Source organism: Eucalyptus grandis, chromosome 1 (genome assembly GCF_016545825.1).
Source record: "Eucalyptus grandis isolate ANBG69807.140 chromosome 1, ASM1654582v1, whole genome shotgun sequence".
In the NCBI taxonomy this organism is placed as follows: domain Eukaryota; kingdom Viridiplantae; phylum Streptophyta; class Magnoliopsida; order Myrtales; family Myrtaceae; genus Eucalyptus; species Eucalyptus grandis.
Window position 1 is genome coordinate 48,959,969 of NC_052612.1, and position 17,961 is coordinate 48,977,929.

At 41.7% G+C, this 17,961-nt stretch overlaps 3 protein-coding genes across 4 annotated transcripts; all 3 read right to left on the reverse strand.

Moving 5' to 3' along the window:
• Positions 1 to 1,231: 1,231 nt before the first annotated feature.
• On the reverse strand, positions 1,232 to 10,956 carry LOC104448551. Of its 2 annotated transcripts, XM_039300746.1 has the most exons (3): positions 10,779 to 10,956; positions 1,951 to 2,627; positions 1,232 to 1,869 (listed from the first exon to the last, which is right to left on the reverse strand). In XM_039300746.1, exons 2-3 carry the CDS (start codon positions 2,386 to 2,388, stop codon positions 1,570 to 1,572), a joined length of 738 nt encoding a protein of 245 aa, XP_039156680.1. In that variant the 5' UTR covers positions 2,389 to 2,627; positions 10,779 to 10,956; the 3' UTR covers positions 1,232 to 1,569. The 2 variants fall into 2 exon arrangements, with proteins under 2 accessions (XP_039156680.1, XP_010060714.2); XM_010062412.3 differs by lacking the exon at positions 10,779 to 10,956 and having other exon boundaries at positions 1,951 to 2,683.
• Positions 9,571 to 10,751, reverse strand: LOC120287652. Its single transcript, XM_039300752.1, has 2 exons — positions 10,104 to 10,751; positions 9,571 to 10,022 (listed from the first exon to the last, which is right to left on the reverse strand). The coding sequence occupies exons 1-2, from the start codon at positions 10,533 to 10,535 to the stop codon at positions 9,723 to 9,725; spliced, it is 732 nt and encodes a 243-aa protein (XP_039156686.1). The 5' UTR covers positions 10,536 to 10,751; the 3' UTR covers positions 9,571 to 9,722.
• Positions 10,957 to 11,598: 642 nt separating the features above from the next.
• On the reverse strand, positions 11,599 to 17,606 carry LOC104415429. Its single transcript, XM_039300740.1, has 10 exons — positions 17,430 to 17,606; positions 15,961 to 16,174; positions 15,384 to 15,508; positions 15,149 to 15,193; positions 14,996 to 15,049; positions 14,306 to 14,410; positions 14,003 to 14,206; positions 13,743 to 13,828; positions 12,252 to 13,279; positions 11,599 to 12,122 (listed from the first exon to the last, which is right to left on the reverse strand). The coding sequence occupies exons 2-10, from the start codon at positions 16,142 to 16,144 to the stop codon at positions 11,857 to 11,859; spliced, it is 2,097 nt and encodes a 698-aa protein (XP_039156674.1). The 5' UTR covers positions 16,145 to 16,174; positions 17,430 to 17,606; the 3' UTR covers positions 11,599 to 11,856.
• Between the last annotated feature and the right edge of the window lie 355 nt (positions 17,607 to 17,961).

A 17,961-nucleotide genomic window follows, 5' to 3' on the forward strand; every position in this document is an offset into this window, starting at 1 on the left:
CCCTTAACATATGAACAATAAAATCTATCCTTAAAAGGATGGTACCGACTTTCATATGGGTGCCGCATGGTCATCATCAACTCATATTGCGAGATGTTCGGTCAAACCCTCGTTTTTGTGTTGCTAAGATATGCGCCTAAGGAAAGAGTCTATGCAACCGAATTGAGCCAAGGAGCCAATTCCCTTCTTACAGGTGCTGCATGGCCATCGCCAGCTTGCGTCTCAACATGTTTGGTTAGATTTTATAACAGGTTAGACATGTACCTAAGTAGAAAGTTTTTGCAATCGAAGTGGATCGAGGAGCCAGCTCTTTATTATAGGTGTTCAATTCATGTCGCGAGATGTTTGATCGGCTCTTATAACAAGAGAAACCCTTGCTTTTGTGTTGTTGAGACATACATCTAAAGAGAAAGTCTTTGCAACCAAAGTGAGCCGAAGAATTGGTCCCGTCCTAGTGACAGCACAATTACATGCCAACGCTTAGTTAGTTGATCTTGCAGGTCACTCGTACATGCTATTTAGCATATAGTGTTGTCCAAGTCTATGGTATTTGACGGTGGATTTCTTTTGTCGAAAGAAAGCGACTTGTCGTCTTTTTTGCCTCTCTCGTTTATAGTAGAATTTGAAGGGCTTTTTTTAACAAATAAAATAGAAGTACACGTCGCCTTTCTTTGAACACCTAATAACTCTTCCACTATTGAGATGAGCTAAAATAGCAGAAAAAATTAGTGAAATGCTTCTTTGAACATTTTAGACGACTTACAAAATATTTTGCACCCGTTACCTTTTCATTCTAGATCTTCATTTCAACCATATAAAAGTCAATATTTATTGCATTCGCATAGTGACATTATCTCCAAAACAAAAGACTTAAAATTTTATTCTCCCTATTTGATAAAATTTCTTTGTTCCCCAAAATAAATTTGGAACAAAGATCTGTTTGGTAACGCAATTTGATTTTTATATTTATAAACAAATTTATGATCCAAAAATAGATTTGAAGAAAAATCGAAACTAAAATTTTGAATTTTTCAATATCTAAAATAAAATGAGAAATTAACTTTTGATCAGAAATCAATTTCTATTATAAAAATTTTGTCATGCACATATGTAAAAACTTGACTATTTCACATCAACTTGAAAGATAAATGGGTGATCATGTAAAAGTTGAAAAGCACGTCTAAACATCATATAATTATGTATGAAATGAAAAGTCAGAAACCCGAAAAGATAGTTCGAAACACGCGCAATAGTGAATTTCCACCAGACGAGTGAGTCTTGTAATGGTTAAGAAAGTTGCAATTATCATGTCCCCACAATAAATGCTCGAACTTTTCAGTGACATAAAGTTCATGGAAGTACGACATACGAGAAACGTGGTATTCCACCACCATAGCATAAGCTCGAACCAAGGACGAAATCTCAACCGGAAGTCTTGATTCACGAGAATTCTTATGACACAGGCAGCTCGAGCGATTCAGTCGCATGTTTCTTCTTCCTTATTTATACAAAACCCACGTTCCATGATCTGAGAAAAACCGCAGAGAGCTCGTGCGATATAGATTCAATTTAAACATCCTTGACATTGTAATACGCAGCATAGTACTTCTTGAAGGCCTTGGGCATATACACCGGCAACAAGAAGGCGAACAGATTGAAGCACCACAACGCCATGTTCGCCGCCGCCAGAATCCTCCCCGCGTATACCCTCCTCGCCGCCCACCCGCCGCCGCCGTGACCCTCCCTCCGGAACTCGCTCTCCAACCACTCCATCAGCGTGAAGATCCTCTTCGCGCTGTACGACACCGGCACGAAGACCCGGATGGGCGTCGAGAACCCACCATAGACCGCCACGCCCTCCATGAACACCTGTATCGGTGGCGGACGCAGAAAGTTAAATTAAAGACAAGAGGAAATCTTGGCTCGTTTCTGGGTGGGTACGATGCTGACCTGGCTAGCGAGGAGGAACAAGTGGGGAGCGGCGGCGGCGATGCCCTCCTTGTCGCCCTCGTAGATGCCCTCGAAGATGTAGGCGATGGGGAGGAAGAGGCCGACGACGGCGGTGAAGGAGGCGTAGAGGCGGAAAACCCGGTTCCGGGTGTCGAACACGGTGGGCTCCCGGGCGGGGCCGAGGGAGGGGAAGGCGACGACGGAGAGGACGTGGATGTAGACGAGGGAGAGGACGAGGAAGGCCAGGTCCTGGTAGTACACCAGGCCGCTGGCGGCGAGGACGACGACGAGGGCGAGGAATTTGAGCTGCCGGAAGCTGAGGTAGGCCCTCTTGGCGGAGGCGGCGGGGGCGGCGGTGGAGGCGGGCGGTGGGGAGGGGTGTGGCTGGTCGTCTTTGGGGAGGCCGATGTCGTTGCTGGGACCGACGCCACCTGACATCGTTTTGGATGGCCTTTTTGATCAGGAGAACGATGAGGAAAGTAGGGCTGGTCTTAGCTGTGTGGAGAATCAGTGTGGATTAAGCGTTACGAGCAAAAGCAATTAGCATCGCTATGGGGGCGATTATGCAAGAGAGCGAGAGCAAAGGTTGTCTGTCTGGTCAGAGAGGGGTTTGGAGAGGAGAGAGATGGATAGGGGTGTGGTCGGGGCATGAGGTGCAGAGGGCGCACAAGTGGCACCTCCTCGGACGGAAGGGCCTGAGCGACGTGGCGTTTTACCGCATTCGATCGGTGCTTGGGACTTTTTGGATGGAAGCGTCCGACGGTGTGAGCTGACTCTCGCAGTTCAGAGGTGAAAGCGGTTTTTCTGCTCTTTCGAAACATCTTCCGAGGAATAAGGAGAGGCTACGAGATCTTTTCATACGTTAAAAATTTCGGGAACACATCCGATTTCGACTTTTAAGTTGCAAGCCGTCTCTCCCTTTGAAGGATTTGTCCAAGATTTAATCAGAGAATCAATAGGAATTAGGCTAATTTCCAATTTTTTTTTTTTGCTAAAAGATGACTTCTTCCTTTTATGTCTCGACACTGGCAACCAATACCTCCCGTTACTTCTGTTACAATGTAATCCATCTCAGATAAAAGGAAAAGAAAACCATCTTCCCAATCCAAGGGTGAAAAGGAGAATAGGTTACACCTTGCTAGTCCAGGAATAGATTGCAATCGAATTGCACAAGTCAAATCCCCAAAGTGGTTAAAAACAGCGCACGATCACAATGAATCTTTACCAGTTTCATGCGTTAACCTGTTCTTAGCTTCACTGGTCATGCGATAGGATAGGACCAATTGAGGACGATTCTCGGCATTTACCCATATGACGCATCTCAGCTGGTTATCCTTTCTCGGAGAATCACATGATAACCACCATTAACTCTAGCTGATATAAGCAGGTCTTCGTCAGCTAATGTTTGAGAATCACCCTTCATGGCAGCATTCTCATCGCCTTCAAAAGCTCTATTGCCGTTCTCAAGAACAGAATCCTTGACTCCATTCCGGCTCACTGGCCTCCAGAGCTTGTCCCTCGGTTGATTAGTGCTGCATTGGAGAGTGTCAAGCCTGCTGGATAATGAATGAATGTCCTGTTTCTGAACTTGGCATTCTACTCTACGGCCATTTTCTATCTTGCCCAGATTATCTGTATCTTCTGGGTGGCAAGGGTTTCGAAGAGCAACAGCTATAGAGCCAATCAAGAGTTCTTGTTTCTTATCAAGTCGAGCTGCGCTGAATGCTTCGTGGATTCTAAAATTCAAATTCTTGTCCTCTTTCTTAGGTTTTAATTTTCTACTCCGTACTTTCTTGTTGTTGAGTGTATTGGCAGCCCTCGAATCCTGGTTTGCATGCTTATGCTTGAACTCAGGCTTAGATGAACTAGATCCATGGAAATCATGCAAAGCACCAGATAAGGGACGTGGTTTCCGAGGCACATGCCAACTGGTAGTTCGTGTTGGAAATTAATCCAAAGAAAACAACACTGTTTGTTGTAATCGGAACATTAATGTAAAGAAGATGATAATAACTTCATAATATCCTTCATTTTACAAATCTTGGAGAAGAAGAAAATAAGATATAACATAAAATTGGAGGTGAAGTCTGTACTCCTTAAGGCGATTAGTTCCCTCGTCACACGGTCTTCTGTAGATTCACGAACTATGCCTCCCAAGATACAACACCTCGAACTATTTGGATTAGCACTATGCAAACAGGACTTTGTCGAACTCGTTCAATTGAAAAAAAAAAAAAAAAAAAAAAAAAAAAAAACTAAGAAAGAGTAGAAAAGTATATCAAAGTTCTTTTGGAGTTGAGTCGGAAAAACTAAAAACCAACCATCTTGAAGCTCTATGCTCCTATCTATTTATAGATATTTTTAGTTCATGTACTAAAGAGATACATGAATTAAATAGACGCATGTATCCATGAAATTCATAAATTAAGAGACATGTGAATCCAAGATATTCGTGAATCTAATAAATACATTAACTAAAAGATACATGAATTTAGGAAATCCATGAATTCAATAGATACGTGAACAGAAAAGTTTAGGAAATTCATGAATCCAAAAGAGATACGTGAATCAAAAAGACGTATATTAATTTATTAGCTTTCGTTGATCCATTAACTATAATTATAACAATCCCCCACATTAATGGATCAACAGAACATTTTTGACTCGAATGAATCTGAGCATGCCTATTCAAATACACCGCATCAAGATAGGTAGCTTTCGCTTTGAACCTTCTTTAGTGAAAGCCTATCGGACTTACTTAACTAGTCGATGGACTAAGCCTTGAATTGCTAGTTGTTTGTGTAAGCCTAGACAATAAATCTCACACGGAGTATTTACAATTCAAGATTAGTTCTCAGTTGTGTTCATTCTTTCGGCCCCGAACCTCTCAAGATTCATGCGTGCTTTAGAAAATCTAGCCTTTAAAGATTTTCATAAAGTTGGCAAGCTTCACGCATATAGGTGCATTCTTATTAAAGATATCCTACCATATCTTAATTGGATGTTACATTCCAAGTTATAGGAATCATTAAATGCATAGCGTACCCTTAATAATGCTGTAGGAAAGTTGCATAATAGGAATGAGAGACAGTGCTTACACTAGAGTTTCCAGAATTTGCGTTGTCCTATTGAACTTAGACCATGGGATCTCCAATTGCATAGGTTAGGTTTCCACCCTGGAATCTCTTTATTGGGTTAAAGCTCTTAAACCCATTCCCCTCAATGCGCAGTTTATTTGCTCTTTTGACAAACCTTTTGTCAGCGGATCTGCAATATTTTCCTTTGACTTTACAAAGTCTAAAGAAATGATTCAATTTGAGAGCAACTGCCTTACGGTATTGTGTCTATGATAAATGTGTCTAGACTTACTGTTATAAATCACATTATGCACCCCCACACTTTTAGAAAATTGTAGGATGACAACTTTTCATTCCATAACTCATATGGAGTTTTACCTATCTTTTTGTGAGGTATTTTATTAAGAGTAAAATTTGCATTAACACTGTCTCCCCCCACAAGTACTGAGGTAAACCTGAACTGAAAAGCAAGGCATTAGCCATCTCCTTTATGTCCTGTTTAATCGTTCAACAACTCCATTTTGTTGTGGAGTATAAGGTGCAATCGTTTAGAGAATTATTCCAAAACTAGCACAAATTCTTTGAAATTGATTGAACTGTATTCTCCTCCTCTATCAAACCTAAGCACTTTAATTCGTTTATTAAGTTGGTTTTCAACTTCATTTTTATATTTGACAAACATGCTCATAATCTCATCTTTGCTAGTTAGTAAATAAACATAGCAAAATCTAGTACAGTCATCCACAATGTGATGAAGTACTTCTTTCCACCTCTACTTTGTACAAACTTTAAATTACATAGATCACAATGAATTAATTGTAGAGGTTTACTTGTTCTTTCAATGGATTTAAAAGGTTTCTTAGCAAACTTGGCCTCAACACAAGTCTCACACTTGTAATGGGCATCTAACTCAAATCTTGGAATTAATCTCAAGTTTGCTATTTTCTTCATTGTACCATAGTTTACATGTCCTAATCTACCATGCCATAGATAAGGAGACACAACAGTGTAAACTAAAGACTTTTATTTATTAATAGTCTTTGGGTACATATATTTCGAATTTACATCAATGACAGCCACATTAGCTTTAAACAAGTCATTACACAAGTACCATTTCCCCACGTACATCCCTCCTTTCGAAAGTACAAACTCGTCAAATTCAAATACCTTCTTGACAAGTGTGGGCCAGAAATTAGATTTTTCCGAATCTCTGGTACATGTAGCACATTTAGTAAGGCAACCTCTTTGCTAGATGTAAACTTCAAGATTACCTTTCCTCTTCCGGCAATCTTTGCTAATGTAGAATTAGCCATATAAAGCTTCTTATCTTCTTCATCCTTCTCATAAGATGAAAACATGTGTTTTTCTTCACAGATGTGATTTGTGACACCTGTGTCTAGCCATCAACCATTAGTGTTCGACACTAGAGATGTTTTGGACATCACCACAGTAGACAATCTCTCATTAGTTGTAACTAGAAGAGCCATTTGGCTTGTACTGTTCTGAAAAAGAGTCCCGAGCATACTAGTTGTATGACTTGTACCCGCGCCACCAAAATTGGTGTTAGCCCAAGGGCTCATAGCATTAACTGCTACAAATTCAAACCCTGAGGGTTGAATATCTTCCATAGCAATGGTTGAATTGACCATAGGAACATCTCCTGAAACATACTGAACATTGAAAGGCACTTGATTGTTTCAGCCATCTCAATAATTTAACAAAAACAACAAAAACAACGAGTGATCTAATCGCCTTAAGATTGTTGGAAATTAATCCAAAGAAAACAATACTGTTTGTTGTAATTGGAACATTAATGTAAAGAAGATGATAACAACTTCATAATATCCTTCATTTTACAAATTTTGGAGAAGAAGAAAATAAGATATGACATAAAATTGAAGGTGAGGTACGGATATCCGAATCTCCTTAAGGCGATTAGTTCCTGCCAATGATGCTCCGCAGATTCACGAACTATGCCTTCCAAGATACAACACCTCGAACCTGTTTGGACTAACACTATGCAAACAAGACTCTGTCGAACCGTTCAATTGAATTAGCACGCCCAAAAAAAAAAAAAATGGAAGAGTAGAAAAGTATATCAAAGTTCTTTTGGAGTTGAGTCGGAAAAACTAAAAACCAACCATCTTGAAGCTCTATGCTCCTATCTATTTATAGAGATTTTTAGTTCATGTACTAAAGAGATACATTAATTAAATAGACGCATGTATCCATGAAATTCATTATTCAAGAGATACGTGAATCCAAGATATTTGTAAATCTAATAAATACATTAACTAAAAGATACATGAATCTAGGAAATCCATGAATTCAATAGATACGTGAACATAAAAGTTTAGGAAATTCATGAATCCAAAAAAGATACGTGAATAGAAAAAACGTATATTAATTTATTGGCTTTCGTTGATCCATTAACCATAATTATAACTATAATTATAACAGTTCGTAGGTGTTGATGACTGCCTCCAAGTGCCCTTTGCAGTTCAACATTCGGCAAATTATTAAAGACTGGATAATCACTGCCGAGCCCTGACTCAATCTCAAAGTCTGGCCCTTCTTCAGCATCCGGAAGCTGGGGTACTTCGAGCAATGACGGTACAAGATCTGAAGGTGAATCTGTAATGCGAATGTCTACTTCTGATGAACTCAAATTTCCAAGCACGTCTGACGAAGCTTCATTCTCTACGCTATCAAAACTATTTTCTAGATTGACCTCCCCATTCTTGTGCTCCTTTGCTTTCTGTTCCTTCTGCCTAAGCCTTTTTTGTCTCTTCCTTTCCAGAATTTCAGCTTGCCTACAAGTCATCAGAGCAAATCTTACCATATTAGATGAGGATCTACCTTCGAGAACTTGACCACTTAAGAAAAAAAAAAAGTAAGAAAAAGAACCTCAATAAAATGCACAAAGTTTGGCTAGTGTATAATTACTGTTGAAAAAGCACCCAAGCAAGGATTACAACATGTACTAATTTTTCAAGTCACTCCTATGACTCAATATATATATATATATAATATTCATGAATTGAAGCCGCACTAAAATGGTCGGAGAAAAAAGATTCTGACTTGTCCATAGCTGTGTCCCTTGGCTCTTGATTATCACATAATAATATTATTTAAAATAACCCATACTAATTAAAACAAAAAGCAAATTGGTCTTAATATGTGTTTTAAATAAAAAAAATATTTTCACAAAAATCTATTTGCTGAAGAGGGTGTCTTGTCTCCTATCTAGTCGCTAATTGGGTCAAGGGCTACAAGGGGTGCACCTAATCTGCTATTCGGGTTGCATGGAGATTCTCAGAAGGAGAAAATATTCAGTGGTATGTGCACGCAATGTCATCCGTTGACGTGGTGCACACATACCACTCAGGTATCGACACGTGTCATGTGGGACCCGCTGGAAAATTGGGGTGCGAGCTTGGCTTGGCTCGGCTCGCTATAGAAGAAAAGACAGTCGCGACTCCTGTCCAAAAGATTTCTCTCTTCTCAATTGAATTTTCTACAATTTTTTTTTCTCTCTCCCTCACTTTCTCTCTCCTCGCAGGAGAACAAACAAAGAATGATCGAGACATGTGTTCTCCTCTCTCTCCTCTCTCTCTCTCCCCTCCGCCTTTGCTGGTTGCTTCCATCGCCCCCACCCTAACGCCAATGCCACCGACGCTCCTCCTACTCCCTCTCGCGACGTCCGCTATGCTCTCTCTCTCTCCCTCCGCGAAGTCATGCCTCTCTTCTAGCGAAACACGATGCCGACAGCCCTCCACCATCGGCGTCGGAGTCTGTCGCCCCGTCTAAGGGACACAGTTATGGACAAGTCAGAATCTTTCACAAAAGAATAGGAGGTTTTTCTGGCGTGTTTCCAAGGAAGAAATAAAATTTGGCCAGCTCACATAAAATCAAATATAATTGTCTATCTCTCACCTATTGTTCTGTATTAGCAAATAGACACCGTTAAAGGCGCCAAGACTTTTTAAAAAGTTTTGGAATTTTCAAAGACTTCTTAGATGACCATAATGGCCAATCAAAGGCTTTTTTTTTTTTTTTTGTCTTCTTGGAATAAAGGAATCGACTCCTTTAATTATTTCAAAATGTTCAATCAGATCCCTCAATTTTGTCTATTGTGCAACTGGGTTCCTGGCATGTATATTTTTTTTGAGCTCAGCAGCTCAGGCCCACCATCAAGTCCCCATCATCAAGTCATGGCCCTTGCTGAGCCCAGCAGCTCAGGCCCCATCAGATTTCTTTCCTTCATGAGCCTTGGGTGATCATGTAAAAGTTGAAAAGCACATCTAAACATCATACAATTTTGTACGAAATGAAAAGTCAGAAACCCAAAAACATAGTTCGAAACACGCGCGATAGTGAATTTCCACCACATGAGTGAGTCTTGTATGGTTAAGAATAAAGTTGCAATTATCATGTCCCCACAATAAATGCTTGAACTTTTCAGTGACATAAAATTCATCGAAATACGACATACGAAAAACGTGGTATTCCGCCATCATACCAAAAGCTTGAACCAAGGACGAAATATCAACCGGAAGTCTTGATTAACGAAAATTCTTAAGGCACAGGCAGCTCGAGCAATTCAGTCACATATTTCTTCTTCCTTATTTATACAAAACCCACGTTCCATGATCTGAGAAAAACCGTAGAGAGCTTGTGCAATATAGATTCAATTTAAACATCCTTGACATTGTAATACGCAGCATAGTACTTCTTGAAGGCCTTGGGCATGTACACCGGCAACAAGAAGGCGAACAGATTGAAGCACCACAACGCCATGTTCGCCGCCGCCAGAATCCTCCCCGCGTATACCCTCCTCGCCGCCCACCCGCCGCCGCCGTGACCCTCCCTCCGGAACTCGCTCTCCAACCATTCCATCAGCGTGAAGATCCTCTTCGCGTTGTACGACACCGGCACGAAGACCCGGATGGGCGTCGAGAACCGACCATAGACCGCCACGCCCTCCATGAACACCTGTATCGGTGGCGGACGCAGAAAGTTAAATTAAAGACAAGAGGAAATCTTGGCTCGTTTCTGGGTGGGTCGGATGCTGACCTGGCCCGCGAGGAGAAACAAGTGGGGAGCGGCGGCGGCGATGCCCTCCTTGTCGCCCTCGTAGATGCCCTCGAAGATGTAGGCGATGGGGAGGAAGAGGCCGACGACGGCGGCGAAGGAGACGTAGAGGCGGAGGACCCGGTTCCGGGGTCCGAACACGGTGGGCTCCCGGGCGGGGCCGAGGGAGGGGAAGGCGACGACGGAGAGGACGTGGATGTAGACGAAGGAGAGGACGAGGAAGGCCAGGTCCTGGTAGTACACCAGGCCGCTGGCGGCGAGGACGACGACGATGGCGAGGAAGTTGAGCTGCCGGAAGCTGAGGAAGGCCCTCTTGGCGTTGGCGGCCGCGGTGGAGGCGGGCGGTGGGGAGGGGTGTGGCTGGTCGTCTTTGGGGAGGCCGATGTCGTTGATGGGACCGACGCCACCTGACATCGTTTTGGATGGCCTTCTTGATCAGGAGAACGATGAGGAAAGTAGGGCTGGTCCTAGCTGTGGAGAATCAGTGTGGATTAAGCGTTACGAGCAGAAGCATCAGAATCGCTATGGGGGCGGCGATTATGCAAGAGAGCGAGAGCAAAGGTTGGTCTGGTCAGAGAGGGGTTTGGAGAGGAGAGAGATGGATGGGAGATAGGGGTGTGGTCAGGGCATGAGGTGCAGAGGGCGCACAAGTGGCACCTCCTCGGACGGAAGGGGCTTGAGCGACGTGGCGTTTTACCGCATTCGATCGGTGCTTTTGGATGGAAGCGTCCGACGGTGTGAGCTGACTCTCGCAGTTCAGAGGTGGAAGCGGTTTTTCTGCTCTTGCGAAACATCTTCCGAAAAATAAGGAGAGGCTACGAGATCTTTTCATACGTTAAAAATTTCGGGAACCCGTCCGATTTCGGCTTTTAAGTTGCAAGCCATATCTCCCTTCGAAGGATTTGTCCAAGATTTAATCAGAGAACCAATTGGAATTAGGCTAATTTTCAATTTATTTTACTAAAAGATGACTTCTTCCTTTTATGTCTACCAATACCTTCCGTTACTTCTGTTACAATGTAATCCATCTAAGATAAAAAGAAAAGAAAACCATCTTCCCAATCCAAGGGCGAAAAGGAAAATAGGTTACACCTTGCTAGTCCAGGAATAGATTGCAATCGAATTGCACAAGTCAAATCCCCAAAGTGGTTAAAGACAGCTCATGATCACAATGAATCTTTACCAGTTTCATGCGCTAACCTGTTCTTAGCTTCACTGGTCATGCGATAGGATAGGACCAAGTGAGGACGATTCTCGGCATTACCCATATGACGCATCTCAGCTGGTTATCCTTTCTCGGAGAAATTCACAACATTCCAGTTTCAACAACAAATCGAAAGAATGCAAAAAGAACAATATCAAAGTTGTAATGCTTTTCATTCTCTGCCGCTGCCGCTCTGTCCTCACCTTGAACCAGATAGCGCACAGAGAAAGAATGAGGGGGTGGGTAAGAGGAGGAAAGAGGAGCAGCAAAAAATTGGTGCCAAATAGATCTTCTAAATGGCACTAGACAGACCAAAGTTTATTCCAGAATGATAGAAGAAACAATGAAAAACTTTGTGTCATTTTGCTGCTATGCGATGAAAAGAAAGGACGGAAGTATAAAACTAATTTCCGGCCAAACCAACCATGAATTACGACACAGAAGACCATCGGTAAAACTGGAACCTCTGCTGAGAATACTAGTCTGGGATAATCACTGCACACCTGTATCATAAAATATGCTACCTCCAAACTATGTACCACCTCTTTGTTTTGGAATGTACTTTTTCTTAAAGTTCTTGTCAAGTTTCACTCTATTGCCAACTTTCGCAATTCCAGATGCCAAAGACCCAAAATTACCACCATTTACTATCCGGTTCTCTGCATCACCAAGGATGCTACGTTCACCAAATTCTGGAGCACCTTGGCAATCAGATTGGGTCTCGGGGGATCCCGGCGGTTCAGATTCAGGAAGCAAGAGCAACTTTACATGGTCTGCTGCAGTAGCTTCCTTCCATCCTGCAAGTTCAGACGAGGAATATCCCATCTTAGAAACCCCAGGAAATGGATAATTCAATGATAGACATAAGCACAAAAAAAGAGCCATCTGCTCCAACAAATTGATATGTAATAGCATGTTAAACTCACTCTCCGCAAGAAAAGCCCGTGCAGAATGGCTTGAAAACTCCGAATTCCCTGGATTTTCTGCACCAGCCTGCGCTGAACTTTCCTCATTCCCATGATAACCACCATTAACTCTAGCTGATATAAGCTGGTCTTCGTCAGCTAATGTTTGAGAATCACCCTTCATGGCAGCATTCTCATCACCTTCAAAAGCTCTATTGCCGTTCTCAAGAACAGAATCCTTGACTCCATTCCGGCTCACTGGCCTCCAGAGCTTGCCCCTCGGTTGATTAGTGCTGCATTGGAGAGTGTCAGGCCTGCTGGATAATGAATGAATGTCCTGCTTCTGAACTTGGCAATCTACTCTATGGCCATTTTCTATCTTGCCCAGATTATCTGTATCTTCTGGGTGACAAGGGTTTTGAAGAGAAACAGCTATAGAGCCAATCAAGAGTTCGCGTTTCTTATCAGGTCCAGCTGGGCTGAATGCTTCATGGATTCTAAAATTCAAATTCTTGTCCTCTTTCTCAGGTTTTAATTTTCTACTCCATACTTTCTTGTTGTTGAGTGTATTGGCAGCCCTCAAATCCTGGTTTACATGCTTATGCTTGAACTCAGGCTTAGATGAACTGGATCCATGGAAATCATGCAAAGCACCAGATAAGGGACGCGGTTTCCGAGGCACATGCCAACTGGTAGTTCGTAGGTGTTGATGACTGCCTCCAAGTGCCCTTTGCAGTTCAACATTCGGCAAATTATTAAAGACTGGATAATCACTGCCGAGCCCTGACTCAATCTCAAAGTCTGGCCCTTCTTCAGCATCCGGAAGCTGGGGTACTTCGAGCAATGACGGTACAGGATCTGAAGGTGAATCTGTAATGCGAATGTCTACTTCTGATGAACTCAAATTTCCAGGCACATCTGACAAAGCTTCATTCTCTACGATATCAAAACTATTTTCCAGATTAACCTCCCCATTCCTGTGCTCCTTTGCTTTCTGTTCCTTCTGCCTAAGCCTTTTTTGTCTCTTCCTTTCCAGAATTTCAGCTTGCCTACAAGTCATCAGAGCAAATCTTACCATATTAGATGAGGATCTACCTTCGAGAACTTGACCACTTAAGAAAAAAAAGAGAGCAAGAAAAAGAACCTCAACAAAATGCACAAAGTTTGGCTAGTGTATAATTAATGTTGAAAAAGCACCCAAGCAAGGATTACAACATGTACTAATTTTTCAAGTCACTCCTGTGACTCAATATATATATGTGTGTGTGTGTCTGTGTGATATATATATTCATGAATTGAAGCCGCATAGAATGGTCGGAGAAATAAGACATGAATTAGAAACGTGATTCCCACATTAACTGAGGTCAAAGAAAGAAGAATGGCATGACAAACAACCAATAAAAATTCTAGTGATATTGATAAGCTGAAGTAGAAAATGACTCCAAGAATTAGCAAAGCTGAACAGTATAGCAAACTAAACAACCACAAACATAAATATCAAGCACAGCGCACCTTCTCTGAGCAGCTTCTTCTTCCTCCACCAGTAACTTCTGGAACCTCAAAGCTTCAGCATCTTTATCCGTGAGCCATGCTTCAACCTGAGCACAATCAGAAATTACAGTAATTAGACGATCACCCATTATTCCACATCAATGACCACTCTCAGAGTGTTCCAGAAATTTCTGGAACAACTTACACGTCCAATTTAGTGATAAAGAGATGCAAAAGAGAACAACCAATAAAGTGAAAAGATAATAGAGAACTATTTTTACCAGTTTTTGTTCCAACATGAAACACGTGAATGCAACCAAGTTCTTAGGGTCCAGACCAATCTTTCCAACTTCCTTATTGAAAATGTATCTTCGCATCAATAAGGTCGGTCCACTTAAAAAGGTTTTTTCACTTGCATCATCAAGAATGCCAAACAGATCTTGCGAAGATGGAGGAAATCTTGAAGACCTAGGCTGGACAATGTCCTGCAAGAGTATTACATCTTAGATAGAAGAATATTACATGACAAGATCAATATCACACAGAAGACAGGTCAGGGGCCAAAAATAATAAAGTTCCCTCACCAAAAGAGATGAACCAGCTTTTAGGCAAAATTGCGGCATTACAGGAAATCCAGGCTTCCGTATCAGTGATGCCAAAGATTTTATAACAGTAGTCCCAGGAACATCCTAAAATAATCACCAGAACTTGCGTCAAAAGGAAGATTACAATCAAAAGAAAAATGAAAGCAGAAAGGAAGGCTTAGTAGATATCGCACATCATGCCACAAAAGGTAACTCCTCAGCAAGAACAAAATAAAGAAAGAGGAGGAAAAACAATGACATAGAAAGAAAAAGAGAATCTTTAATGTAAACTATATGCATGCATGCAAAAATAAGTGGAGTTTTAGCACAAATAAAGGAGATCTATTGGTATTAGCGAAAATAAAACTATACTAAGTGAACAAAACTCCATTAGTGGTTTCAGTTCAGCATATGGATATGTAAATTAGACACACTACAATTTCGATTCCAATGCATTGAGTGCAAACAATTCCTATCTGGGAACTCACCTGAGTTTGGCTCACATCTTACTCGTTTCGTGAAATTAATGAGGCATTTCATGGGCACAGAGTTTATCTACCTAAGGATGGCTTCATTGATATTATGAAAATAAGATCTACGCAACTCTATGATCAAAGTACCAACAAAATTCATTTGATCATCCTCCTAAATTTAATTGACATAAAAGATGCTGTTATCCCATAGCTTTACCTCCATGGTAGAATTTTTCAGGGATACTATTTCCTTTGCTTCTTCCGCAGATAGCTGCAGTAAGAATACCAAATGAGCTGGAGAAAACAAGAAAGCTACTCCATTACACAAATTAAGCAACACGAGAGAAGAAAAAAGAAAACAACTTGTTACCTTATCCCAGAAAGGTCCTAGTAAATCTCTATTTTTGGAGCTATCCTACAAGATGGAAAACAAACCCCACTGTAAATCCAGAGGTTAAGCAAGGAAAACAGTGATTAAGCACAAAAGCAAATGCAGCATGTAGCATTTACAAAATGACAATTTCCTGAAGCTATTGATGCTATAGCAATAGAATCAGCATCAGTAATTCAACCTTATCAGATGATTAAAATGAAAAAAACTCAACCTTATCAAGCTTTCTTAGCCGATGATGCACACGGACGTGCCTTTTGTAGTTAATGGATGAAAAGAATTCACGATGGCACTTATTGCACCTCTGCATAGGAATCTTCAGTGGCCAACCAGGCAAATCTGAAACCAATGGACAGAAAAATATAGGATTTATATGTTGAACTTCAACCCTGGGAGAGGGCAAAGAATATAGCATCTCCATTTCAATCTCCACTCTACATTTACTGATGCAGTTTTTCCTTTGACCAGTACCTTTGGACGTGTCCTCATGAGCAGCAAGAGTAATTACTAAAGACTCTCTCTCTCTCTCTCTCTCTCTCTCTCTCTCTCTCTCTCTCTATCTGTGGATTATACACATGGTCATTCTGAGAGGGAGAAAAGCTAAGTGACATAGGGAGGAGGAAAGAAATTCTAGTTTTACTTAGAGCAACGACTAAACTCATTTTAGATAGTCTCTTGATATGCAGAAAAAGGCCCTGAACAAATTAACATAAAGCATATACAGAAAGTATAGCTCACTAAAGCCAACTTTGATGACAATTAATCTTTAATTACAGCCAAACAGATGATACCTTGATGATCTAAAGCTTGAAGTAGTGGATGGATCCACTGAAATGAGTTATCCCCAGACCTTGGCAGGGACAGAAGAGGTTCTTTTCCTATAGTTTGCCTGATGATTGTGTTTAAAGTATCATTTCTGTCCTCCACTTTCATCCCATCAAGAGCATTAGACGTTTTGACTTTTGCAACTGACATTAATCCACAATGAGCTTGATGATGATATTACTGTGAATAAGAAAAAAGAAAATCAGAAGAACACAATGTACTCAATCGCACAAAAATAATCGCCAGTATTATATCTGCACTTAGATAAGGAGCCCAAAGATGTAGCCACTAATGCTTCTGTTTCACTTAAGAGCATTAAGCCGTAAATCACATAAGCCAGGAAACAAACTTCTTTCATACACTTGCAGAATATCAAATTCTATGTCCTTGACATTGCCCAATGCATGTCAATACCTCAATACTTTTGATGAGAAGTTGTAAATCCTAGGAAATCTTGTGCAATATAAGACAGGCTGCTATACTTTACAATGTCGAATCTTCATGGACGCACCATATTCTAACAGTGCATAATTCACTTATGAATTTTCAATTAACCAAAGAGAAATAAATCCAATTACCACCAAACTTCTCAACCTTTATCACAAATATTTCTACCATATTGTCAAATTAGCTGCTATTTACAGACCCACCCTGGGAAAACTAATTCCTCAGATATAATTAAACAAGCAGACACTCCACGGCAAAAAAAAAAAAAAAAAAAAAAAAAGTGTAAGAGGAAAATGCCCAAAAACTTAAAAGCCATCACCTTCACAACCAATGCACAGTCATATGAAAGAAAATAACAGGATATGTCCGGCAAACAAATTATGTCCCTCCCACATCATGAAAACCTAAGATATGACCATCAAATCTCCAAGAACAATTGGCACAATATCATATCTGCTTGAATGACAACTTATATACGTCGAAAGGCAAATTTAAAATCACCCAATCTTAACCAAAAACAACTTGAGCATCGATCTTCAACCAACCAGCTTTACAGAATATAACAAGCACATAAAAACTTCGCTAACATCACATCAGTTGCTTATGACACAGTCTGAGATTGGAATTGGAAAAGGAAACCCAAGTCATATCTACATTAAGTAATGTCATGAACAACGAACCAGCCAAGATTCAATCAACCTCTACGCACGACGAGACTCATCGAATCTCAAAAATCTCAAAAATCTCAAAAATCTCTAATTCATCCCCTCTAATCATCCTCCTTATTCCGTCCTCCCGACCGGCCGCAGCCGGCACGGAATTGATGGAAAATCGTCGAACCAGATTGCGGGAGAGCGAGCTGAGATGAGACTATCCAAGCGCGCGATCTATCGGAGACAACTGACGGCGAAAACGGAAAGAGGCAGATCGAGAGCACGTCGAGAAAGGCGATTCACGTAGAGCAGAGGGGGGCGATCAGTTCACTCACCAGTCCGTACCGCCGGGGAGGGGAGATCACTGAGCCGCGGGGGAGGCGACGGAGATCGGCGCGGGGGCAGGGGCGCGGCGGGGGCTCGCCGGGGGAATGAGATTGGGGAGCGGTCGGAGCGCGAGAAAACCGCCGGAAAGCGTGAGGGAGCGATCGGCGGAACGCGAGCGAGTGAGGAGTTTTCGAAGGAGAGGAAATATCATTTGTACGAGGGAATATAAAGGTCACTGACTGGAACCCTCTCGGGCAAGAAAAAATGAGAGGAAAAAATGAAAATTTTGGAAAAATCGATATTTTTCCCTGATTCTGACATGGCGAAGCCCCAGCTGCACGCGCGGCTTCGGCGGTAGGTCGGGCCACGCGCGTCGTGAATTCGGTGAGGGTGACGGATGGTCACGTTTTCGTTTAGCGGGGCTCTCCCCGTGCTGACGTGGAGTCCTGCCTTAATGCTCGCTTGCCATCACGTGGTCAACGCTGACTCCGCGCCTGATGAAATTGTCTGAGAATTGAGAATTTGTTTTGAAAAGAGGAA